This window comes from Lolium perenne, chromosome 7 (assembly GCF_019359855.2).
Source record: "Lolium perenne isolate Kyuss_39 chromosome 7, Kyuss_2.0, whole genome shotgun sequence".
Taxonomy (NCBI): Eukaryota; Viridiplantae; Streptophyta; class Magnoliopsida; order Poales; family Poaceae; genus Lolium; species Lolium perenne.
This window is the reverse complement of record NC_067250.2, coordinates 129,981,375-130,001,852: the sequence shown is the minus strand read 5'-3', so window position 1 is coordinate 130,001,852 and position 20,478 is coordinate 129,981,375. Positions and strand designations below refer to the sequence as shown.

The 20,478-nt window shown below is 44.8% G+C and overlaps 1 protein-coding gene across 1 annotated transcript; it reads left to right on the top strand.

Moving 5' to 3' along the window:
• The first annotated feature begins 16,479 nt into the window (after nucleotides 1-16,479).
• On the top strand, nucleotides 16,480-20,124 carry LOC127318508 (probable alpha,alpha-trehalose-phosphate synthase [UDP-forming] 9). The gene is made up of 3 exons (XM_051348989.2): nucleotides 16,480-18,395; nucleotides 18,935-19,208; nucleotides 19,650-20,124. The coding sequence occupies exons 1-3, from the start codon at nucleotides 16,516-16,518 to the stop codon at nucleotides 19,959-19,961; spliced, it is 2,466 nt and encodes an 821-aa protein (XP_051204949.1). The 5' UTR covers nucleotides 16,480-16,515; the 3' UTR covers nucleotides 19,962-20,124.
• Nucleotides 20,125-20,478: the final 354 nt, after the last annotated feature.

Here is a 20,478-nt window from a genome sequence, read left to right as displayed (position 1 = left end):
TAAGCATGGGCCAAAACCTAGGCTATGCTAGGTTTAGGCCCGCGCTTGGTTGTATTGTCATGTATCATTTATCGATCGTTAAATTCAGAAATGGATATAGTATACAATAAATATATGTATTTAACATGCATAGGTAAGCCTCATCATATAGATGTGTATCTACACTCATGTACTAAGAAATCGTTGACACTTTAAACACATGTTTTCATCAAAGAGCATGTGCCCCTATACGGGAAGCATCATTGTGCCCACCCAAAGCCATGGCCCATGATCTCCCAAAATATCTTGTTCTTACTAGAGTTTTTGGCCATGCTAACAATGTGGCCCACTAACTATTGCTTGTATGGCCGGTCTTTGTTAACCTGCACGCTACGTTAGTACTTGTATAAGGGGGGCTAGAGATAGGTGATACCTGCAATAGGATTATGCAGGTGTCATTTGTGATATTAAATCACAAGGTTTCTTATGGAACTTAGATAGAGCTTTTTTGGATCTAAACATGCGCCAAATCCCAGGCTATGCTAGGTTTGGGCCCGCTCTTTCTTGTATAGTTGTGTGTCATTGATCATCCACCAAATTTTGAAATACATATATAAAAAGCATATAGTTGAAATATATATTTAACATTCATAGGTAAGCCTACTAATACAAATTTGAAATCTATTAGAAGCACGAGAGAAATTCTTGAGGATGGTGATAGACCAATGTTTTTCCCAAGGACATAAAAAATCATGGAGGATCTAGTTTATCACCTGTTGTACACCTTTCTATTATTTTTGCCAACTATTAATCTTTATCTATCAAGATAGATCATAAATGTTACAAGCTATGTGCTTATGGAATGAAATAAAAACCACCATGCATAAAAGTTTACGAATTAGATTCTAATCCGTGGCTCCCAGTCATGGTATTAAGAAATCGTCAAGTATTTAAACACATGTTTTTGTTGAAGGGTGTACCTCCCTATACAGGAAGCGTTGTTGTGGCCATCCAAAGGCATGGCCCATGATCTTCTAAAAAATCATGCTCTTACTAGAGATCTTAGCAATGTTGGTATTGTGGCCCACTATTTCTTGTATATATGACTGGTCTTTGTTAACATGCACGCTATATTAGTACTTTTATGGGAGGCTGGAAATACGTGATACCTTTGATGGGCCCATGCATATGTCTTTTGAGATATTAAATCACACATATATCTTAAGGAAATTAGTTAGAGCTTCTTGGGCCTATGCCGGGCTCAAACCTAGGTATGCTAGGTTTAGGCTCGCTCTTGCTTATATAGTTGTGTGTCATTGGTTGCCCGTTAAATTTCGGATTGTAGATATAAATAGTATAAAATCGATATAGATATTTAACGTGCATAGGTAAGCCTAATAATATAAATGTGAAATCTACATTCAGAAGAGCGAGAGTAATTCTCGAATATGTTGATACACCGTTATTTTTTTCCAAGGGCATGAAAATTCATGGAGGCTCTAGTTTGTTGCAAGTTGTATACCTTTCCATTATTGTTGCCAACTATGAATGTTTATCTATCAACATAATATCACTAATGTTATAGGGTATGTGCATGAGGAAGGAATTAAGAACCCATAGTCATAAAAATATAGGAATAAGATTCTCATTCATGGCTCTCATACATGGTACTGAGAAATCATCAGACTCTTTGAACACGTGTTTTTGTCGAAAGGAGTGCCTCCCGATACGGGAAGCGTTGCTATGGAAATCCAAATCCATGGCCCATGATCTCCCATAAAAACAGGTTCTGACTAGAGATCTTGGCCATCCAAAGCCATGGCCCATGATCTCCCATAAAACATGTTCTTACTAGAGATCTTGGCCATGCTAGCATTATGGCCCACGAACTATTTATTGTATGGCCGGTCTTCGTTAACTTGCATATTATGTTAGTACTTGTGTGAGGGGAGCTAAAAAATAGGTGATAGCTTCGATGGGCCCATGCATGTGTATTTTGAGATATATTAAATCACATGGTTTTCTAAGAAACTTAGCTAGGGCTTTTTGGACCTAAGCATGGGCCAAAACCTACGCTATACTAGGTTTAGGCCCACTCTTTCTTGTATTGTTATGTGTCATTGATCTAACATTAAATTCTCAAATGCATATGTAAATAGTATACAATCGATATAGATATTTAACGTGCATAGGTAAGCCTCATCATATAGATGTGAAATCTACATTCAGAAGCATGAGAGTAATTCTCGAAGATGGTGATACACCGTTGTTTTTTCCAAGGACATGAAAATTCGTGGAGGCTCTAGGTTGTTGCAAGTTGTATACCTTCCATTATTGTTGCCAACTATGAATATTTATCTATCAACATAAGCTCACAAATGTTACAAGGTATGTCCATGGTGCAGGATATAAGATACCCCATGCATAATTTTTTAGGAAGCGGATTCCCATTCAAGACTCCCATTCATGGCACTATGAAATCGTCGACTCTTGAAACACATGTTTTCATCAAAGCGCGTGCCACCCCTATATGGAAAGCGTCGTTATTATCATCTAAAACCATGGATAATGGTCTCCCCAAAAAAACCACGTTCTTCTTAGAAACCTTGGCCATGCTGGCATTGTGGTATACTAACTATTGCTTGTATGACTAGTCTTTGTTAACTTGCATGCTACGTTAGTGCTTGTATGAGGTAGCTAGAAATAGGTGATACCACTCAGATGGTCCCATGTATGTGTATTTTGAGATATTAAATAACATGGTTTCGTAAGAAACTTAGTTAGAGCTCGTGATGCCTAAGTATGGGACAAAACCCAAGCTATGCTAGGTTTAGGGCTGCTCTTGCTTGTATAGTTGTGTGTCATTCATCGACCAACACAATGCGAACTGCACATATAAAGAGTATACGATCGATATCAATATTTAATGTGCGTAGGTAAGCCTCGTCATATAGATGTGAAAGCAACATTCAGAAGCATGAGAGTAATTCTTGAAGGGTGTGATAAATCAATGTGTTTTCGAAGGACATAAAAAATCATGGACGCTATAGTTTGTTGATAGATGTATAAATTTTCATTATTGTTGCCAACTATGAATCTTTGTCTATCAAGATAATATCACGGATACTACAAGCTATGTGCATGCGTACACAAATAAGAATGGGCATGCATGAAAATTTAGGAATCAGATTCCATTCATGTCACTCAAAAATTGTTGAATCTTTAAACACATGTTTTCATTGTACTTCAATCCTCTCTATATGTGAAAGGATCGTATGCCGCACCTAGAGGGGGGGTGAATAGGTGCTAACCAATTTTTAGTTCTTTTTCAATTTAGGCTTGACACAAAAGGTAAATTCTCTAGATATGCAACTAAGTGAATTTACCTATATGACAAGGCTAACAACTAAGCAAGATATATCTAAGCAATATAGAGATAGAATAGGATAGAGGTAACCGAGAGTGGAGCACGCGATGACACGGAGATGATTCCCGTAGTTCCCTTCCTTTGCAAGAAGGTACGTCTACGTTTGGAGGAGTGTGGTTGCTACGAAAGCCAAACCAACAGCCACGAAGGCTTCACTCAGATCTCCGGTGAGCAACGCCACGAAGGCCTAGCCCACTTCCACTAAGGGATTTCCTCGAGGCGGAAACCGGGCCTTTACAAGGTTCTTGGGGCACACATCCACAACCAAATTGGAGGCTCCCAAATCTGTTACAACACAACAATCAACAACAATACATCAACACAAATCAACTAGGGAACCAAATAGGAACACTAGCATGAGATCCCTCAAACAAGAGAGGGGGAAATGAAGAACGCTTCGGTGAGGATGTAGATCGGTGTCTTCTCCTTCGAATCTCCAAAGATCAAGAGCTTTGGTTGAGGGAGGAAGGAGATCTTGCAAATCTTGAGTTTCTTGAGGTGGCTCTAATGGAGGTGGCTTGGCAGATTTCTTGTGTAATGATTGAGCAAGCAACCAAGGTAGAAGAAGGGGGTATTTATACCTCCCCTCAAAATTGAGCCGTTGCAGCTTCCGGGGGGCCAGATATTCCGGCCTAAGTAAGGGCCGGATAATCCCCCCCCCCCCCCCCCCCGGATAATCCGGCCTACGGAACAAAACAGTGACTTTATCCGGCCAAATGTCTGGCCCTATGCCAGAGAAGCTTTTCTTCCAGTCCTTAGCCAAAATCGGGGGGGCCGGATATTTCCAAAATATCCGGCCCGGATATTCCGGCCCTAGTACAATACCGGGACAATATCCGGGCAAATGTCCGGCCCCCATACTGCGCTGCTTTTCCTCGAAGACTTAGCCAAAAACAGGGGGCCGGATATTTCAACAATATCCGGCCCGGATTATCCGGCCTGGCCATCTTTTGCTGTTAACTTTTGACAGACCGATCAAATCCAACACACATAAATATGAATCTATGTAAACCCTGTACCACTTAAACAAACATTAGTGTATCACATATATTGACATCAAACACACAAAACATAATGTGAGAGATGTTCTTTCAATCTCCCCCTTTTTGGTGTTTGATGACAATATACGGATTTGCAAGGGAATCACTATAGAGACAAGCATGATGGCAAAACATAGAGGCACTCCCCCTACATGTGTGCATATAAGTAATTTGCATTTGAATACAAATACACAACACATAGGAGTATGGTGCCTCAACACAAGAGATATCCAACATGAGCTCTAACAATAGACATTGACACATATGAAGTTGAGATAGGATGCAAGAAATCATACCCATGTGTAGATATATAATGCGGAGATATAGCATCACACATAATGTAATATCCTTGATCTCAACAAATAGAAATCCGAAAACCATAACAATGTCTCACACCACATAGCACATAGTTTTGAACGGCACACAAACAAACCAAATAGTTCAAGTAAGAGGGAACACAAGCAATATAAGAATGATAAACGCATATGCTTGTGCCCAAACCATGCAAATCCCCGAGAATCCTAATAGAACACTTCTCCCCCTTTGGCATCGAGACGCCAAAAAGGGGACAAGCGCGATGCTACACGTCCCATGGGAATCACTCGGAGGCTTCTTCATCATCGGACTGGTATGCAGCTTCCTCTTCTTCCTCATCAGTGTCAGATGCATCCGGAGAGCGGCGAGAGGTGTTGGACCTTTGAAGGCAATCATCAAGATCACTCCATGGAACCTGTGCAGAGTGCCATCCACTGTAACCCTGGTGAGCTGGAGGCTGAGGCGGGGGACCTTGATCACCACTGAGCTTGTGTAGAATAACCGCCTGAGTATGCTTAATCTCAGAACGCTCTCGGCTAGCTGCATAGTTCTCCTTATGGATCTCAATGTTCATGCAAAGGATGTGACGCTGAAACCAACTAAGCCGGGTCACTTGCTTCCTCATAGCTGGGACATCAGGATGACAAGCAGGAGCAAAACCACTAGAACGAGCATCACCCATGAAAGTGTCAGGTGCAGGTACAGCTGAAGAGACTGGCTTAAGCTTGTAGGCCTTCTTGACATGGTGCTTCACAAAAGGATACCCACTCAAGTCTTCACCACTCACATCCACAGAGTTGTTGATGAGAAGCTGAATGTAGGGTGCATAGGGTATGGTGGTCCGGGAGACCATGGCATCATGGATCTCATGGAAGATAAAGTCCATGATATCAAGAGAGTAGTCCCGTTCCTCATTACCATCACGAGCACACTTAAAGCTGAGGTGCATAAGGTCCACAAGGACTCCCCGGAGAGCATCATTGTTACCACCACTTGGGCAAATGGTTGCCCGAAAGAACCGGAACAGCCATTTGTATATGGGAAGCAGCCCCTTAGCAAAACCAATTTTTCCCGCTGAGGTATAGAGATCCACAAGAGCATTCTTATCTGTCTGTTGTGGTCCATGAAGACGACGACCCTCATTAACAGGAACTCCAAGAATACCAGCAAATCGGCGCAGAGTGGCACTGCAGTGAGTGGAGCCAGTCATCCATTCCAAAGTGCGTTCCTCATCTTTCTTGAATGCCAAAGTGGCAAAGAATTGCTTCACCAAATCTGGGCTATAGTCACATTGAATCTTCATGATATCATGCAAGCCCAGCCTTCCAGCTACCCAGATTGCATCTTCAAAGTGATTGTTGACCGCCAGAATGTCCACATCGATAGCTTGCATGGGTCTTAGATTCTTCATGGGCTCATAGACATCCTTGTAGATGAACTCCTGCTCCATGCACCAGTATCTCCTGCCCTCTATCTCTTCATCCCTTGGAACATCTTCATACCAGTTCTTCATGCGGATAGCGGAATAAGAGACTGGGTCCATGGCCTTGTAGTTCTCCCTCACTTCCTTGTTCTTCCGCCTTGAAGTGACGGACTTGCGCGTGATTTGGAACAACTAGGCACCAATTCCACCAAGAAAAAAGCACATATAAAACACAACATCTAGGGTTAGAGATTGTGAATCATACCCACATCCATTGTGGAAACCGCTTGGAGGAGAAGGTAGCTAGGGAGGAGATGCACCCGATCCACCCAAGAACTCCGAGAGGGGGCGGATGGAGCGTTTCCGGCGAGGAGGAGGAGATCCGGCGATCTTGAGAGGAGAAAGAGGAGAGAGAGGCGCGTGGGGGTGGTGTGAACCGTTTGCCCCCCCGCGGCCTCGACCTCAACCCTTTCAAGATCTGCCCAGGCCGGATAATCCGGCCCTAGCTTAGGGCGGATAATCCGGCCGGGCCGGATTTTCCGGGGTCTCCTGGGGCCGGATTATCCGGTGTTCTAGAAAATTCCAGAATCGCCGTGAATCCGGCCCATCTTTCGTTGGTTATTTGCATGACCCATATGCGATGCAATAATGTATCACGTCACATATAAGGTGCAAATTTACCAATAAGATGGAGCAACCTAGATCATCCGACCGAAAAACCTCAAACTCCAAGTTTTTACCAAACATGACAAATGAGCAAGATGGAAATGGCTTATAGGAGAGAGTAGGCTTAGGTTTTAGAAGATACAAACTGTTAATGGTACATGGTCACTCAAGTTTGCAAGATATGAGCAAATAAGGCCAAACTAGAGTGATTTCCCATAAGAACATGGAGATGTCAATAAAATCCAATGAAAATCCAAACAACTCCAACTCTTCACGAAGAAGAGTGTGGTGGCCTAGGCCACCATATATGAGTGTTATGGTATGGCACCACGAAGATATATCTTGGGTCCAAACCAATACTCATCATTTAAGCTCACATATCAACATATGATATAACGAGAATGAAATCTTTAATGTTGGCATTATGGGGGGAGGGATAGCTCAATTATTTAAACCGCACTCCCCCTATTTCCATGCCCACATCTAAACCAAATAAAGTTTTGAGACGAAGGTGTGTTTGCAAGATGGTCAAGCTATACTCCTTGAATCGATGATATTTAGCTCATTCCTCAAATAAGTGAACCTTGCTTCATCAAGAGGCTTCGTGAATATATCGGCAAGTTGATCTTTGGTAGGAACATAGATGAGCTCAATATCACCACGGGCGACATGATCCCTAATGAAATGATTCTGGATCTCAATATGCTTCGTTCTTGAATGTTGCACCGGATTATAGGCAATCTTGATAGCACTTTCATTGTCACATAATAGAGGCACTTTGTCACAAATGACACCGTATTCCTTTAAAGTTTGCCTCATCCATAACAATTGAGTGCATCCACTTGCGGCGGCAACATATTCGGCTTCGGCGGTGGAGACAGATATACAATTTTGCTTCTTGGATGACCAACACACCAAGGACCTACCAAGAAATTGGCAAGCCCCGGAGGTTGATTTCCTATCATCCTTGTCTCCCGCCCAATCCGCATCGGTGTACCCATTGAGAATAAAACTTGAGCCTTTGGGGTACCAAATACCATATCTTGGGGTATCAACCAAATATCGAAAGATTCTCTTGAGAGCTATCATGTGGCTCTCCTTAGGAGAAGCTTGATACCTTGCACACACACCAACACTCAACACTATGTCCGGTCTAGATGCACAAAGGTAAAGCAAGGATCCAATCATGGAGCGATATACCTTTTGATCCACCTCTTTACCATTGGGATCAAGTGCAAGATGACATTTGGTAACCATAGGAGTAGCAACACCTTTCATCTCGGTCATCTTGAACCTCTTAAGCATGTCTTGGAGATATTTTGCTTGGTTGATGAAGGTTCCTCCTCTCAATTGCTTGATCTCAAAACCAAGGAAGAACTTCATCTCTCCCATCATAGACATCTCAAACCTATCGGTCATAAGCTTTGAGAATTCATCATTGAAAGCTTTGTTAGTAGAGCCAAAGATAATATCATCAACATATAATTGGCAAACGAAAAGCTCCCCATTGACCCTCTTAGTAAAAAGAGTGGGATCGATTAGCCCAACATCAAACCCACGGTCTACCAATAATTCCTTAAGGTGCTCATACCAAGCTCTAGGAGCTTGTTTGAGACCATAAAGAGCTTTATCGAGCTTGTAGACATGGTTAGGGAAGTTGAGATCCTCGAACCCCGGGGGTTGCTTAACATAAACCTCTTCATGTATAGGACCATTAAGAAATGCACTTTTCACATCCATTTGTTGTAACTTAAAGTTATGATGCGATGCATAAGCAAGAAGGATACGGATGGACTCAAGACGAGCCACGGGAGCATAGGTTTCTCCAAAGTCAATTCCCTCAACTTGAGAGAACCCTTGAGCCACCAATCTTGCCTTGTTCCTCACAACATTTCCAAACTCATCTTGCTTGTTCTTGAATATCCATTTAGTGCCAATAACATTGCGGCACCCCTTTGGCTTCTCTACTAAAGTCCACACTTTGTTGCGTTTGAAGTTGTTGAGTTCTTCGTGCATAGCTTCCAACCAATCCGAATCTTCAAGGGCTTCAAATACTTTCTTGGGTTCCACTAAGGAGATATAAGCATGATGGTTGCTAAAATTAGCCAATTGTCTTCTTGTGGAAACCTTTGCCCTTATATCACCAAGAACCTTATCATGAGTGTGATCACGAAGCTCAAGGTTCCTTTCTCTTCTTGCTAGACGACGGGCCTCGATCTCCTCCTTGGTTCTTCTTGGCCTTGGAGGTATCACTTGATCAACTTGATCTTTTGGGTCCCCGTCTTGACCTTCAACTTGAGCAACTACAATCTCTTGTGAGTGCACAACATCATGTGCTTGATCTTGGACATCATTTGGTGCGGAGCAAATATCAAATGGATACTCATCGGAACCATCATGAATTCTTGGTTGATCATGACCTTGATCTTGTCCTTGATCTTGTCCTTGATCTTGTCCTTGATCTTGCACACTAGAGGGAGGGTTTTGTTCTTGTTCTTGGGTAGGTGCATCATTTGCTTCACTTGATGGGGTTTGTTGATGTTGAGAAGATGAGGGCTCCACCGTGGTAGAGCATAGTCCTTCCCGAGACGCCACACCGTGTCCCTCAATGGGGCGGAAAAATCCCACACCCATTCTTACTATGGCATCTTGAGGTATTTCATCACCTGCACAAACATCAACTTGCCCCACTTGGGAGCCATCATTTTCTTCGAACTTCACACTACAAGATTCAATGATAATCCCGGAGGATACATCAAAGATTCTATAAGTGTGAGATTCGGCACCGTAACCAACAAATATACCCTCCAAAGCTTTAGGAGCAAATTTAGACAAACGAACCCCTTTGATTTTGTAGAAACACTTACACCCGAATACCTTGAAGTATGAGATATTAGGCTTGTTCCCGGTGAGTATTTCATATGGAGTCTTGTTCAAGCCCTTGCGGAGATAGAGCCGGTTAGAGGAGTGGCAAGCGGTGGAGATGGCTTCCGCCCAAAAGTTATAGTGGGATTTATACTCCGCCATCATAGATCTTGCCATATCCATAAGAGTCCGGTTCTTCCTCTCCGCAACACCATTTTGTTGAGGGGTGTAAGCAGCGGAATATTGATGTCGAATCCCCTCATCACTAAGAAAATCATTGAGTGTATAGTTCTTGAACTCGGAGCCGTTGTCACTTCTTATTGCCATAATGAGGAGGTTGTGTTGGCGTTGCACCTCGGTAGCAAAGTCAATGAATATTTGTTGAGTCTCATCTTTCGTCTTGAGAAAGTAGACCCAAGTGTATCTTGAGTAATCATCAACTATCACCAAGCAATGTTTCTTCGCACCAAGACTTGCATGAGTAACGGGACCAAAGAGATCCACATGAAGGAGCTCCAAGATCCTCTTGGAAGAGATGATAGTCTTGCTTGGATGCGGAGAGTCATGCATTTTGCCTTCAACACAAGCCCTACAAACACGATCTTTGGCAAAAGACACATTTTCCATTAGTCCCACAATATGGTTCCCCTTGTGAAGACTTTGCAAAGTTCTCATGTTGACATGGGCTAGGCGGCGATGCCACAACCAACCCACGTCCGCCTTTCCGAATAGGCACATCGCACTTGTCGTGGTGGTCCCCGAAAAGTCCACCACATACAAGTTGTGTTCGCGATACCCAACGAATGCGACTTTTAGAGTCTTGCTCCACAAGAGGACCACAATATCTTTATCAATAAAGACGGCGAAACCCATCTTGCCAATGGCGGAAACGGAAAGCAAATTGTAACCAAGGGTTTTGACAAGCATGACATCCACAAGAGTAATGTTGTGTGCAACCACAACCTTGCCAAAACCCAATACCTCGGATGTAGAATTATCGCCAAAGGAGACGGTGATATCATTTATGTTAGGCCTCAACTCCTTGACGAGGTTCTTGCCGCCGGTCATATGACTTGTACATCCACTATCAAGTACCCATTTTGAACCTCTGGCGGCATAGTCCTACATGAGATCAATTCTTGGATTTAGGTACCCATTTTTCAATGGGTCCTCTTTTGTTAGCAACAAGGGTCTTTGGAACCCAAATAGACCAAGCAACATAACCATCATATGGACCAACATATTTAGCATAAACATCACCATAATAATCTCTAAAGAGAACATAGTGAGGGTTATCTATTCCCGCACCATCATCATTAATGGTGTTGCCCTTTCGGGGTTCACCATTAGCTTTCTCATGTGCGGGCTTGGTCTTTTTCTTGTTTGCCTTTTTAGCCTTGGTATTAAAACCAAGTCCCTCCTTCCCATTGTTTGACCTTTGCTTACTCAAAAGATCATCCAAGGAAAGTTTACTTTGGGGAGAGGAGGTCCTAGCAAGTTCATCTTTCAACCTAGCATTTTCCTTAATTATATTTGCATGATCACATGAAGGAGTAGAGGTACTAGGTATGTCATATGAAGCAAGCCTAATTTGAAGTTGCTCATAAGACTCGGAGAGGAGAGAGTATTCACTCTTCAAGGCTTTGTGAGCCTTGTCTAGTTCATCTAGATCCTTCACAAGTTTCTCATGATCAACACCAAATTTGGCCTTTTCCTTTATAAGCACTTTAGTCTTAGCTCTAGCAAGATCTCTAGCTTTAGTGAGCTTGTTAATTTTATCTTGAGGCTCTTCAAGAGTTTCTAGCCTCTCCTCAAGAGAAGCTATAGTTTCTTGACTTTCCTCAAGAGCATTTTTAAGGGCATGGATTTCAAGAGAGTCTTCTCTCTCTATTTGACCCTTTTTCTCAAGCATATCACTTTGTTGACCTATACGAACCATGAGGCTTGAAACATGCTTCTTAGTGTTACCTTGTAGGTTACTAATGAACTCATCAAACTCTAGCATCTCTTGTTTCACTTTTAGACTAGCGGGGTCAACCCCTAGATCATTAGCAATGTTAGGCATAGAGGGGTTAGGAGATGATACCTCGGAAGATTTAGCCATAAGGCAACTTTCTTCCTCCACATGAATGACCTCATTGGGGGATTCACTTGGTGATGAAGAGTTAGTGGAGAGGGAGGCAAGAGCGACCAATCCATTAGAGGTTGCATCTTCTTCATCATCAACATCATCATCTCCGGAGGTATACTCTTCTTGAGTTGATAGCACAATAGGTGTGTCCAAGGAGGACCTTGCCATGAAGCAATGTGCATTCTTGATATGAGGGTTCTCATTGGGAGATTCAAAGAGAGATGAAGAGGGTATGTTGGTGGTGACGATGGCGGCCAATTCCTTTGAGCTTTCTTCATCTTCATCACCACTAGAACTTTCAACTTCATCGGATGAATATTCTTCCCTTGTTACTAGCACAACTCTTGAGGGCCTCTTGCCCTTCTTGGTCTTGTTGTTGTAGAACTTCTTGTTGAGGGGCTTTGAATATTTGCCCTTTGAGTCTTTGCTCTTGTCCTTGGGAATGAGCCTCCCATTATGAAGCTCTCTATTCTCATAGGGGCATTCGGCAATGAAGTGGCGCTTGTCATCACAATTGTAGCATGATCTTGTCTTTGGACCAAAGCTAGTGAACCCACTTTTGTTGTTCCTCTTGATGTTGTCTTCCTTGGCCTTGGAGGGATCAACCCAAAAGGATTTTGCATGGAAGGCCATGTGATCATGGTAGTGGCATTGCAAATCTTCCGGATAGGACATACTCCAAGATGCCCTATAAGATTCTTGAGGAATCACTTCTTCAATGGAGTTGACCACCAAGGCAAGGTTGGAACCTTTTGCCATCCCAAGAGCACGATTGCGAGAATCATGAGAGGTTTCCTCAAGCACCTTGAGAGCTTGCATCTCGTGCACGACTTGTTGAGAGGTGAGAGAGGAATAGCATTCCCTTCCCACAAGAGTCTTGACATCAATGGGTACAAATGGCATCATGCATTCAATGTACTTCTCCTTGATCCAAGAGTCATTGATGTGGGTGGCACCAATAAGCCGGAAGGCATCGGCAACGGTGAGAAGTCTTCCATACATGTCTTCATGATCTTCATCCGGTAGCCTCATGAACCCTTCGGTTTTATTCTTAAGAGCATTATACTTGTTCCTCCTTGTGCTCTCACTTCCAATGCAACTAGCGGTCAAACCATCCCAAGCTTCCTTGGCGGTGGTGTAGTTCCGGACACGATGCGATTCCTTTGTCCCCACACTAGTTTGAATCATGTGCAAGGTGGTGTTGTTGAGTTGACTATCAACTGCTTCTCTTCTAGTCAACTTGTCGGGGTTGTATGGCTTGAAGCCCTCCAAGATGATTCTCCATAATTCATTGGAGGCACTACAAACATGAGAGCGGAACTCAAATTGCCAAGTATCGAAATTATCAATAGAAAACTTAGGTGGGTCGCCCCGAATGTTCAAATGGGGATGGGGAACCGGTATATCGGGTGATTGGAAAGGTGGAGGTACTCGATTGTAGCTCTCACTCCCACTAGTTCCCTTAGGAGATGCAATGGGAGATTTGATAGTGTTTAAGTTATCACCTTCCACGGGTTTGGTAGATGAGGGTAAGTCCGAAGCCTCTCCCTCATCTAACGCACCCGTGTCTTTTACCTCTACACTAGGAGCCTTGGGAAGGGCCGGAGCCAAAAGCTCGGCAATCATCTTTTTCATGCTTTCCATTTGGGCTTCCATGGAGGACTTCAACGAATTGAAGTCTTCCACGGAGACCGTCTTGGCGGCCCCTTCCGAGGACTCCTCGTCCGGCATACTCTTAGGCGGTTAAGCCCGAAATAAGAGCCGAGGCTCTGATACCAATTGAAAGGATCGTATGCCGCACCTAGAGGGGGGGGGGGTGAATAGGTGCTAACCAATTTTTAGTTCTATTTGAATTTAGTCTTGACACAAAAGGTAAATTCTCTAGATATGCAACTAAGTGAATTTACCTATATGACAAGGCTAACAACTAAGCAAGATATATCTTAGCAATATAGAGATAGAATAGGATAGAGGTAACCGAGAGTGGAGCACGCGATGACACGGAGATGATTCCCGTAGTTCCCTTCCTTTGCAAGAAGGTACGTCTACGTTTGGAGGAGTGTGGTTGCTACGAAAGCCAAACCAACAGCCACGAAGGATTCACTCAGATCTCCGGTGAGCAACGCCACGAAGGCCTAGCCCACTTCCACTAAGGGATTTCCTCGAGGCGGAAACCGGGCCTTTACAAGGTTCTTGGGGCACACATCCACAACCAAATTGGAGGCTCCCAAATCTGTTACAACACAACAATCAACAACAATACATCAACACAAATCAACTAGGGAACCAAATAGGAACACTAGCATGAGATCCCTCAAACAAGAGAGGGGGAAATGAAGAACGCTTCGGTGAGGATGTAGATCGGTGTCTTCTCCTTCGAATCTCCAAAGATCAAGAGCTTTGGTTGAGGGAGGAAGGAGATCTTGCAAATCTTGAGTTTCTTGAGGTGGCTCTAATGGAGGTGGCTTGGCAGATTTCTTGTGTAATGATTGAGCAAGCAACCAAGGTAGAAGAAGGGGGGTATTTATACCTCCCCTCAAAATTGAGCCGTTGCAGCTTCCGGGGGGCCGGATATTCCGGCCTAAGTAAGGGCCGGATAATCCCCCCGGATAATCCGGCCTACGGAACAAAACGGTGACTTTATCCGGCCAAATGTCCGGCCCTATGCCGAAGAAGCTTTTCTTCCGTCCTTAGCCAAAATCGGGGGCGGATATTTCCAAAATATCCGGCCCGGATATTCCGGCCCTGGTACAATACCGGGACAATATCCGGGCAAATGTCCGGCCCCATCTTGCCGCTTTTCCTCGAAGACTTAGCCAAAAACAGGGGGCCGGATATTTCAACAATATCCGGCCCGGATTATCCGGCCTGGCCATCTTTTGCTGTTAACTTTTGACAGACCGATCAAATCCAACACACATAAATATGAATCTATGTAAACCCTGTACCACTTAAACAAACATTAGTGTATCACATATATTGACATCAAACACACAAAACATAATGTGAGAGATGTTCTTTCAATATGGAAAGCATCGCCGTGTTCACCCAAGCACGGCCTTGGCCCATGATGATCTCCAGAAACAAAGCATGTTCTTACTAGAGATCTTGGCCATGTTGGTATTGTGGCCCACTAACTACTGATTATATGGCTGATCTTTGTTACATTGCATGCTATGCTAGTGCCTGTATCAAGCGAGGATCTAGAAATAGGTGATACTTTGCATTGGTCCATTCATGTGTCTTTTGAGATATTGAATTTACTTGGTTTTCCTAAGGAGCAAGAGACTTCTATTGGGGGGCCTAAGCCCGCGGAAAAATCCCAGGCTAGGCTAAGTCTAGGCCATCTCTGGCTTGTATCATTGTTTGTCACGATCGACCACCGTACAATTGAATGTGCAGATATAAAAAGTAATCAATCGATATTTGTGACTAAAAATATTTACGATGCATAGATAAGCCTCATCAAATATATGTGAAATATCTGTTGATCAAAGTGTGGAAGTAATCCTTGAAGATGGTGACAACCCGATGCGTTTTACTAGAACACATATTTTCATGGAGGCACCAGTCTGTTGCCAGCTATTTACTTTCCAAATGTTTGCCAATTATAAATCTTTATTTGTGAATAGCTGTGATTGAGTATATTGATTGCATAGACAAAGAAGTTTCACTCAATTCGCACGTGTTTTGGATTTTTATCCTACAAATCACACAATATTGTTGCAACGAGAGAGGCGGGACAATCGCTTGAATAATACGACAAATTATTTTATTAAGTTTTTTATTTTCTATGTATCCAGTAAGAGAACTGTCCAAATATGCTTTGATTTGGCACTCTTATGAAACTAACACCATTCCACCATTTCCACCTGACCTCGTGGCCACCAACCATGATGCTTATCTATCGACAATTCTAAAAGATAATACAGACTGTATAGACAAAAAGGCTGTGCTCAAATCATATGCGTCTATTTTCCGGTAAAGAAGACACATGTATTTTGGATGTCTATGCTATAACCGCACAATGTTTTTTGCAATAGAGAGCGGTAATGAAACCTCGCTTTAATAGTACGCAAGGCATTTTGTTAGTAAGTGAACCATCCTAATTTGAATAAAGTTTTTTCATAAAAAACTGAATAATGTTAGCACTCTTACCATTCCACCCTACAATGCTTATTGATTACCCGAATAAATTTCTATAGAACTGTGCAAATAAAAATGCACTACTCAATTAGTGTGCAATATTTTTGCAAGCAAGAGTGGTGATGGATTGTGGGTTTGGTTGAATAGCACTCAAAACATTTGGTAAGAATTTGATTTTGTAGGTAGTTAGTAAGGGAACCATCCTAATATGAGCAAAATTTGCTCTCTTATTACAGAAGTGAGTAGTACATCTACCATTTCTACCTTATTATGATGGTATTTATTGGGTGATTGATTGATTTGTGCTCTAATCTGAACATTTGGCCACGTCCTTTTTGATGTGAAAAATCCAGCAAACTGAGGGGCCAGCCTGGGAAATCTCCCTGCCAGCCTGCAGTCCAGCGCGTCCGCCTGGAGGCGCGGCTAACAAATAAATAGGCCCCCCTGCTGCCCCTGACCCACCACCACTCCAATTCCACAACCAAAACCCGACGCCGCCAAACCCCTGTGTTCGCAGCGCACAATGTCCTCCCCATCCGACTCCGGCCACGACCACCAGCTCTCGCCGTCCACCCCGGACCCGGCGCCGCGCCGAATCCTGGTAGCGCATCGCCTCCCGCTCCGCGCCGAGCCCAACCCCGACGCCCCTCACGGCTTCGACTTCTCCCTCGACTGCGACGCGCTCCCGTTCCAGCTCTCCCGTGGCCTCCCCAGCCCCGTCGTCTTCGTCGGCACGCTCCCGCCCGCCGCCGCCGCGTCTATCGCCGAGTCCGACGACCTCGCCGCGTACCTCCTCGAGCGCTTCTCCTGTCTGCCGGTGCTCCTCACCACCCAGCTGCACGCCGACTTCTACGACGGCTTCTGCAAGCACTACATGTGGCCGATGCTCCACTACCTCCTCCCATTCACGGGCTCCTACGGCAGCGGCAGCGTCCTCCCCTTCAAGGACAAGCTCTACCGCGCCTTCCTCACCGCCAACACCCAGTTCGCCGACCGCGTACTTGAGCTCCTCAATCCCACCGAGGACCTCGTCTTCATCCACGATTACCACCTCTGGGCGCTCCCCACCTTCCTCCGCCACAAGTCCCCGCGCGCCCGCATAGGTTTTTTCCTCCACTCCCCCTTCCCCTCCTCGGAGCTCTTCAACGCGGTGCCCGTCCGCAAGGACATCCTGCGCTCCCTCCTCAATGCCGACCTCGTGGGCTTCCAGACCTACGACTACGCGCGCCACTTCATCTCCTCCTGCAGCAGGATTCTCGGCGCCGAGAAGCGCACCAGCCACGGCTACATCGGCATCGAGTACTACGGCCGCACCGTGCTCGTCAGGACCCTCTCCGTCGGCGTCGACATGGACCAGCTCCGTGGGGTCTTGCCGTCACCGGAGACAGCCACCAAGGCCAAGGAGATCGCCCATAAGTACAAGGGCTACAAATTGATGCTCGGCGTGGACGACATCGATTTGTTCAAGGGGATTGGGCTCAAGCTCTTGGCCATGGAGAAGCTGCTGGAGTCGCGGCCGGACTTGCGCGGCAATGTTGTGCTCGTGCAGATCAACAACCCGCCGCGGAGCCTTGGGCCCGACATCGACGAGATCAGAGCCGAGGTGCTGGCCATCCGGGATCGGATCAACACCCGTTTCGGCTTTCCTGGGCACGACCCGGTTGTCCTCATCGACGGCGCCATCCCGATGCACGACAAGGCGGCGTTCTACGCTTCTGCAGATGTCTGCATCGTGAACGCCGTGCGCGATGGGCTCAACAGGACACCGTACATCTACACGGTGTGCCGGCAGGAGGGCCCTATCGTCAACTCTTTGCCCGGCGTGCCCAGGCAGAGCGGGGTTATCTTGTCCGAGTTTGTTGGGTGCTCGCCGTCGATGAGCGGCGCCATCCGGGTTAACCCATGGAATGTGGATGACGTGGCTGAGGCAATGCAGTCTGCTCTGAGGATGAAGGAGACCGACAGGCGGCTGAGGCAAGAGACGCACTACAAGTATGTGAGCACGCACGATGTTGCATACTGGGCGCGGTCCTTCCACCAGGACTTGCTCATGGCTTGCGAGCACCACTCGTCTATGGTGGTCGTTAACATTGGTCTTGCCATGAGCTTCCGCGTCCTCGCGCTTGGTCCCGACTTCCAGAAGCTCTTGCCTGAGCACATTCATCCAGCCTACTGCAAGACTGGCAACAGGCTCATCTTACTGGACTATGATGGCACGCTGATGCCGCAAGAGCTGATCAACAAGGCGCCCAGCCAAGAATTGATCCGTATTCTGAATGAATTGTGCTCGGATCCTAAGAATACCGTGTTCTTAGTCAGTGGGCGCGGGAAGGATGAACTGGCTAAATGGTTTGCTCCATGCGAAAGGCTGGGGATCTCTGCAGAGCACGGCTACTTCACAAGGTAAACACAAAGTCTTATCCCCTTTTTTTTGGGCATGTTTTCTAATTGAACTGAACCTGCTGTTGCTTTAGGCATTTCGTAGATGATAAATGGACAAGATGGGGGCCTGGTTATGGGACATTTGTAGTATTCAATTTTGAGATCAATGCCACTGTTCTAGTTGATTTAATTAGCATGATCTGTACTTGAATTGCCATGAATTGTTCTACAAATTGTATTTAAGTAGGCAACCCAGTGTGCTTCTGTCACTATCTTCCTAGTACTGAACTGTTCTGGTAAACCAATACTGATATACACAAAGACTATTTGCTTTCTCTAGTATACTGAACTGAAAAGGGCTGCCATGAGTTGATGTTGATCAGCATTGCTCTCTGAAGTGTAGTTATTCTGAGTTCATTAATAGTAGTATGACGAATTTCTTCTATGTGATGTAGCCTTCTAGTATTGTTCTATATTCATCCATTACTTTATGATTGTGTGCCTGTGACTGTTAGGAGATTAAGGAATAAGATTGGGTGCTTACACTGTATCTTTATCAGGTGGAGCAGGGATTCTTCATGGGAGTCCTGCAAGTTGGTGATAGATTTAGACTGGAAGGACATTGCACTGCCTGTAATGAAGCATTACACTGACTTGACTGACGGATCATCGATTGAGGTTAAAGAAACATCACTGGTGTGGCGCTATGAGGAAGCTGATCCAGATTTTGGGCCATGCCAGGCCAAAGAGCTTCAGGACCACCTACAGAGTGTGCTTGCAAATGAGCCAGTGTGTGTGAAAAGCGGGCATAAGATCGTGGAACTCAATCCTCAGGTACGGAAACTTCTAATACCGCCCTGTATCATCTCTTTTACGATATAGTATTTTTTTTTGAAGATATAGTAGATAGAAAAGGTTAGTGCTCTGTGCCATCTCTTTGGAAGTTTGATAGCTATTTCACTTTCATGTGCTTAAACAAGGACTACACGAACAAGTCTCAATTCCACTAGTAGCTGTCATGATCAGCCGAACCGTAGCTTTCAGACCCAAAGGCATTAGATTATACAGGCTTTGAGAAGTTCCATCCATTTCATATTCAGCTACCGTATCTCTTGAGCATTTAACTAAATTCGGCTGATAACATTTTCAATGACCATGCCCACTTATGTTGCTTCTGTTGGCTATATTTAATACTGATGTGTCATGGGTAGTCCTTGTTTGCATTATGACTTGTCCTGTTTGTCTCATGGGCTGTTATACATCTCTGCGGTGCAGGGGGTGGGCAAGGGAGTTGCCGTGGATAATCTAGTTTCAGCCATGGGAGCTCGTGGCAACTTCCCAGATTTCATCCTGTGTGTCGGCGATGACCGGTCCGATGAAGAGATGTTTGCGGCTACCACAACTGGGATGAAGAAGCACGCACTAGCAGAGACCGTTGAGATCTTCCCTTGCACTGTCGGCAACAAGCCAAGCTCAGCCAAGTACTACCTGGACGAGCCATCCGATGTTGTGAAGATGCTTCAGGGCCTGATAAAGTTATCGACCCAGCAGCCGGCAGCTTCAAGGTCTCGCGTCTCCTTCGAGTAGGTCTCGCGATGCAAGAGTGGCCTGCAGACATCTTCATGTAGCAGTTCATTCTGTTGATCGTTTCCTTGTTGTAATTAGCTTATAATAGCAGAAAAATAAAAAGTTAAGGAGAGATGGGGAAAGGCATAAGATCAGCTAAACTGATTAGCCTCAGTCGTAAGGTTAAAAAATAACAGGTACCTGGTTCATGTTTTACCTGTATAAATGCAAACATGTTTTCGTTCTTAGCTTCTCTGTTCGCTCCAAGAGTGGATAGTTTGGATGATCCGATCGTTCTGTTGATCGTTCCCTCTTATGTTTTTTTTTTGACCTGGACTACGGCGGGCTTACGCCAGCCTGAACACTTTATAGCCAACAAAACAACATGGTGGTACAATACAAGGGGGATGAGAGGCTCCTAGGTAGCTAGGCAGCTAGGAGAGAGAGCAAAAGAGAAAGCGAGAGAGAGGGAGGAGAGTTCTGGGGATCATATCCATTACACCAAGAATTAAGGAAGGAGGTTGAGGAGGGGGTGTTA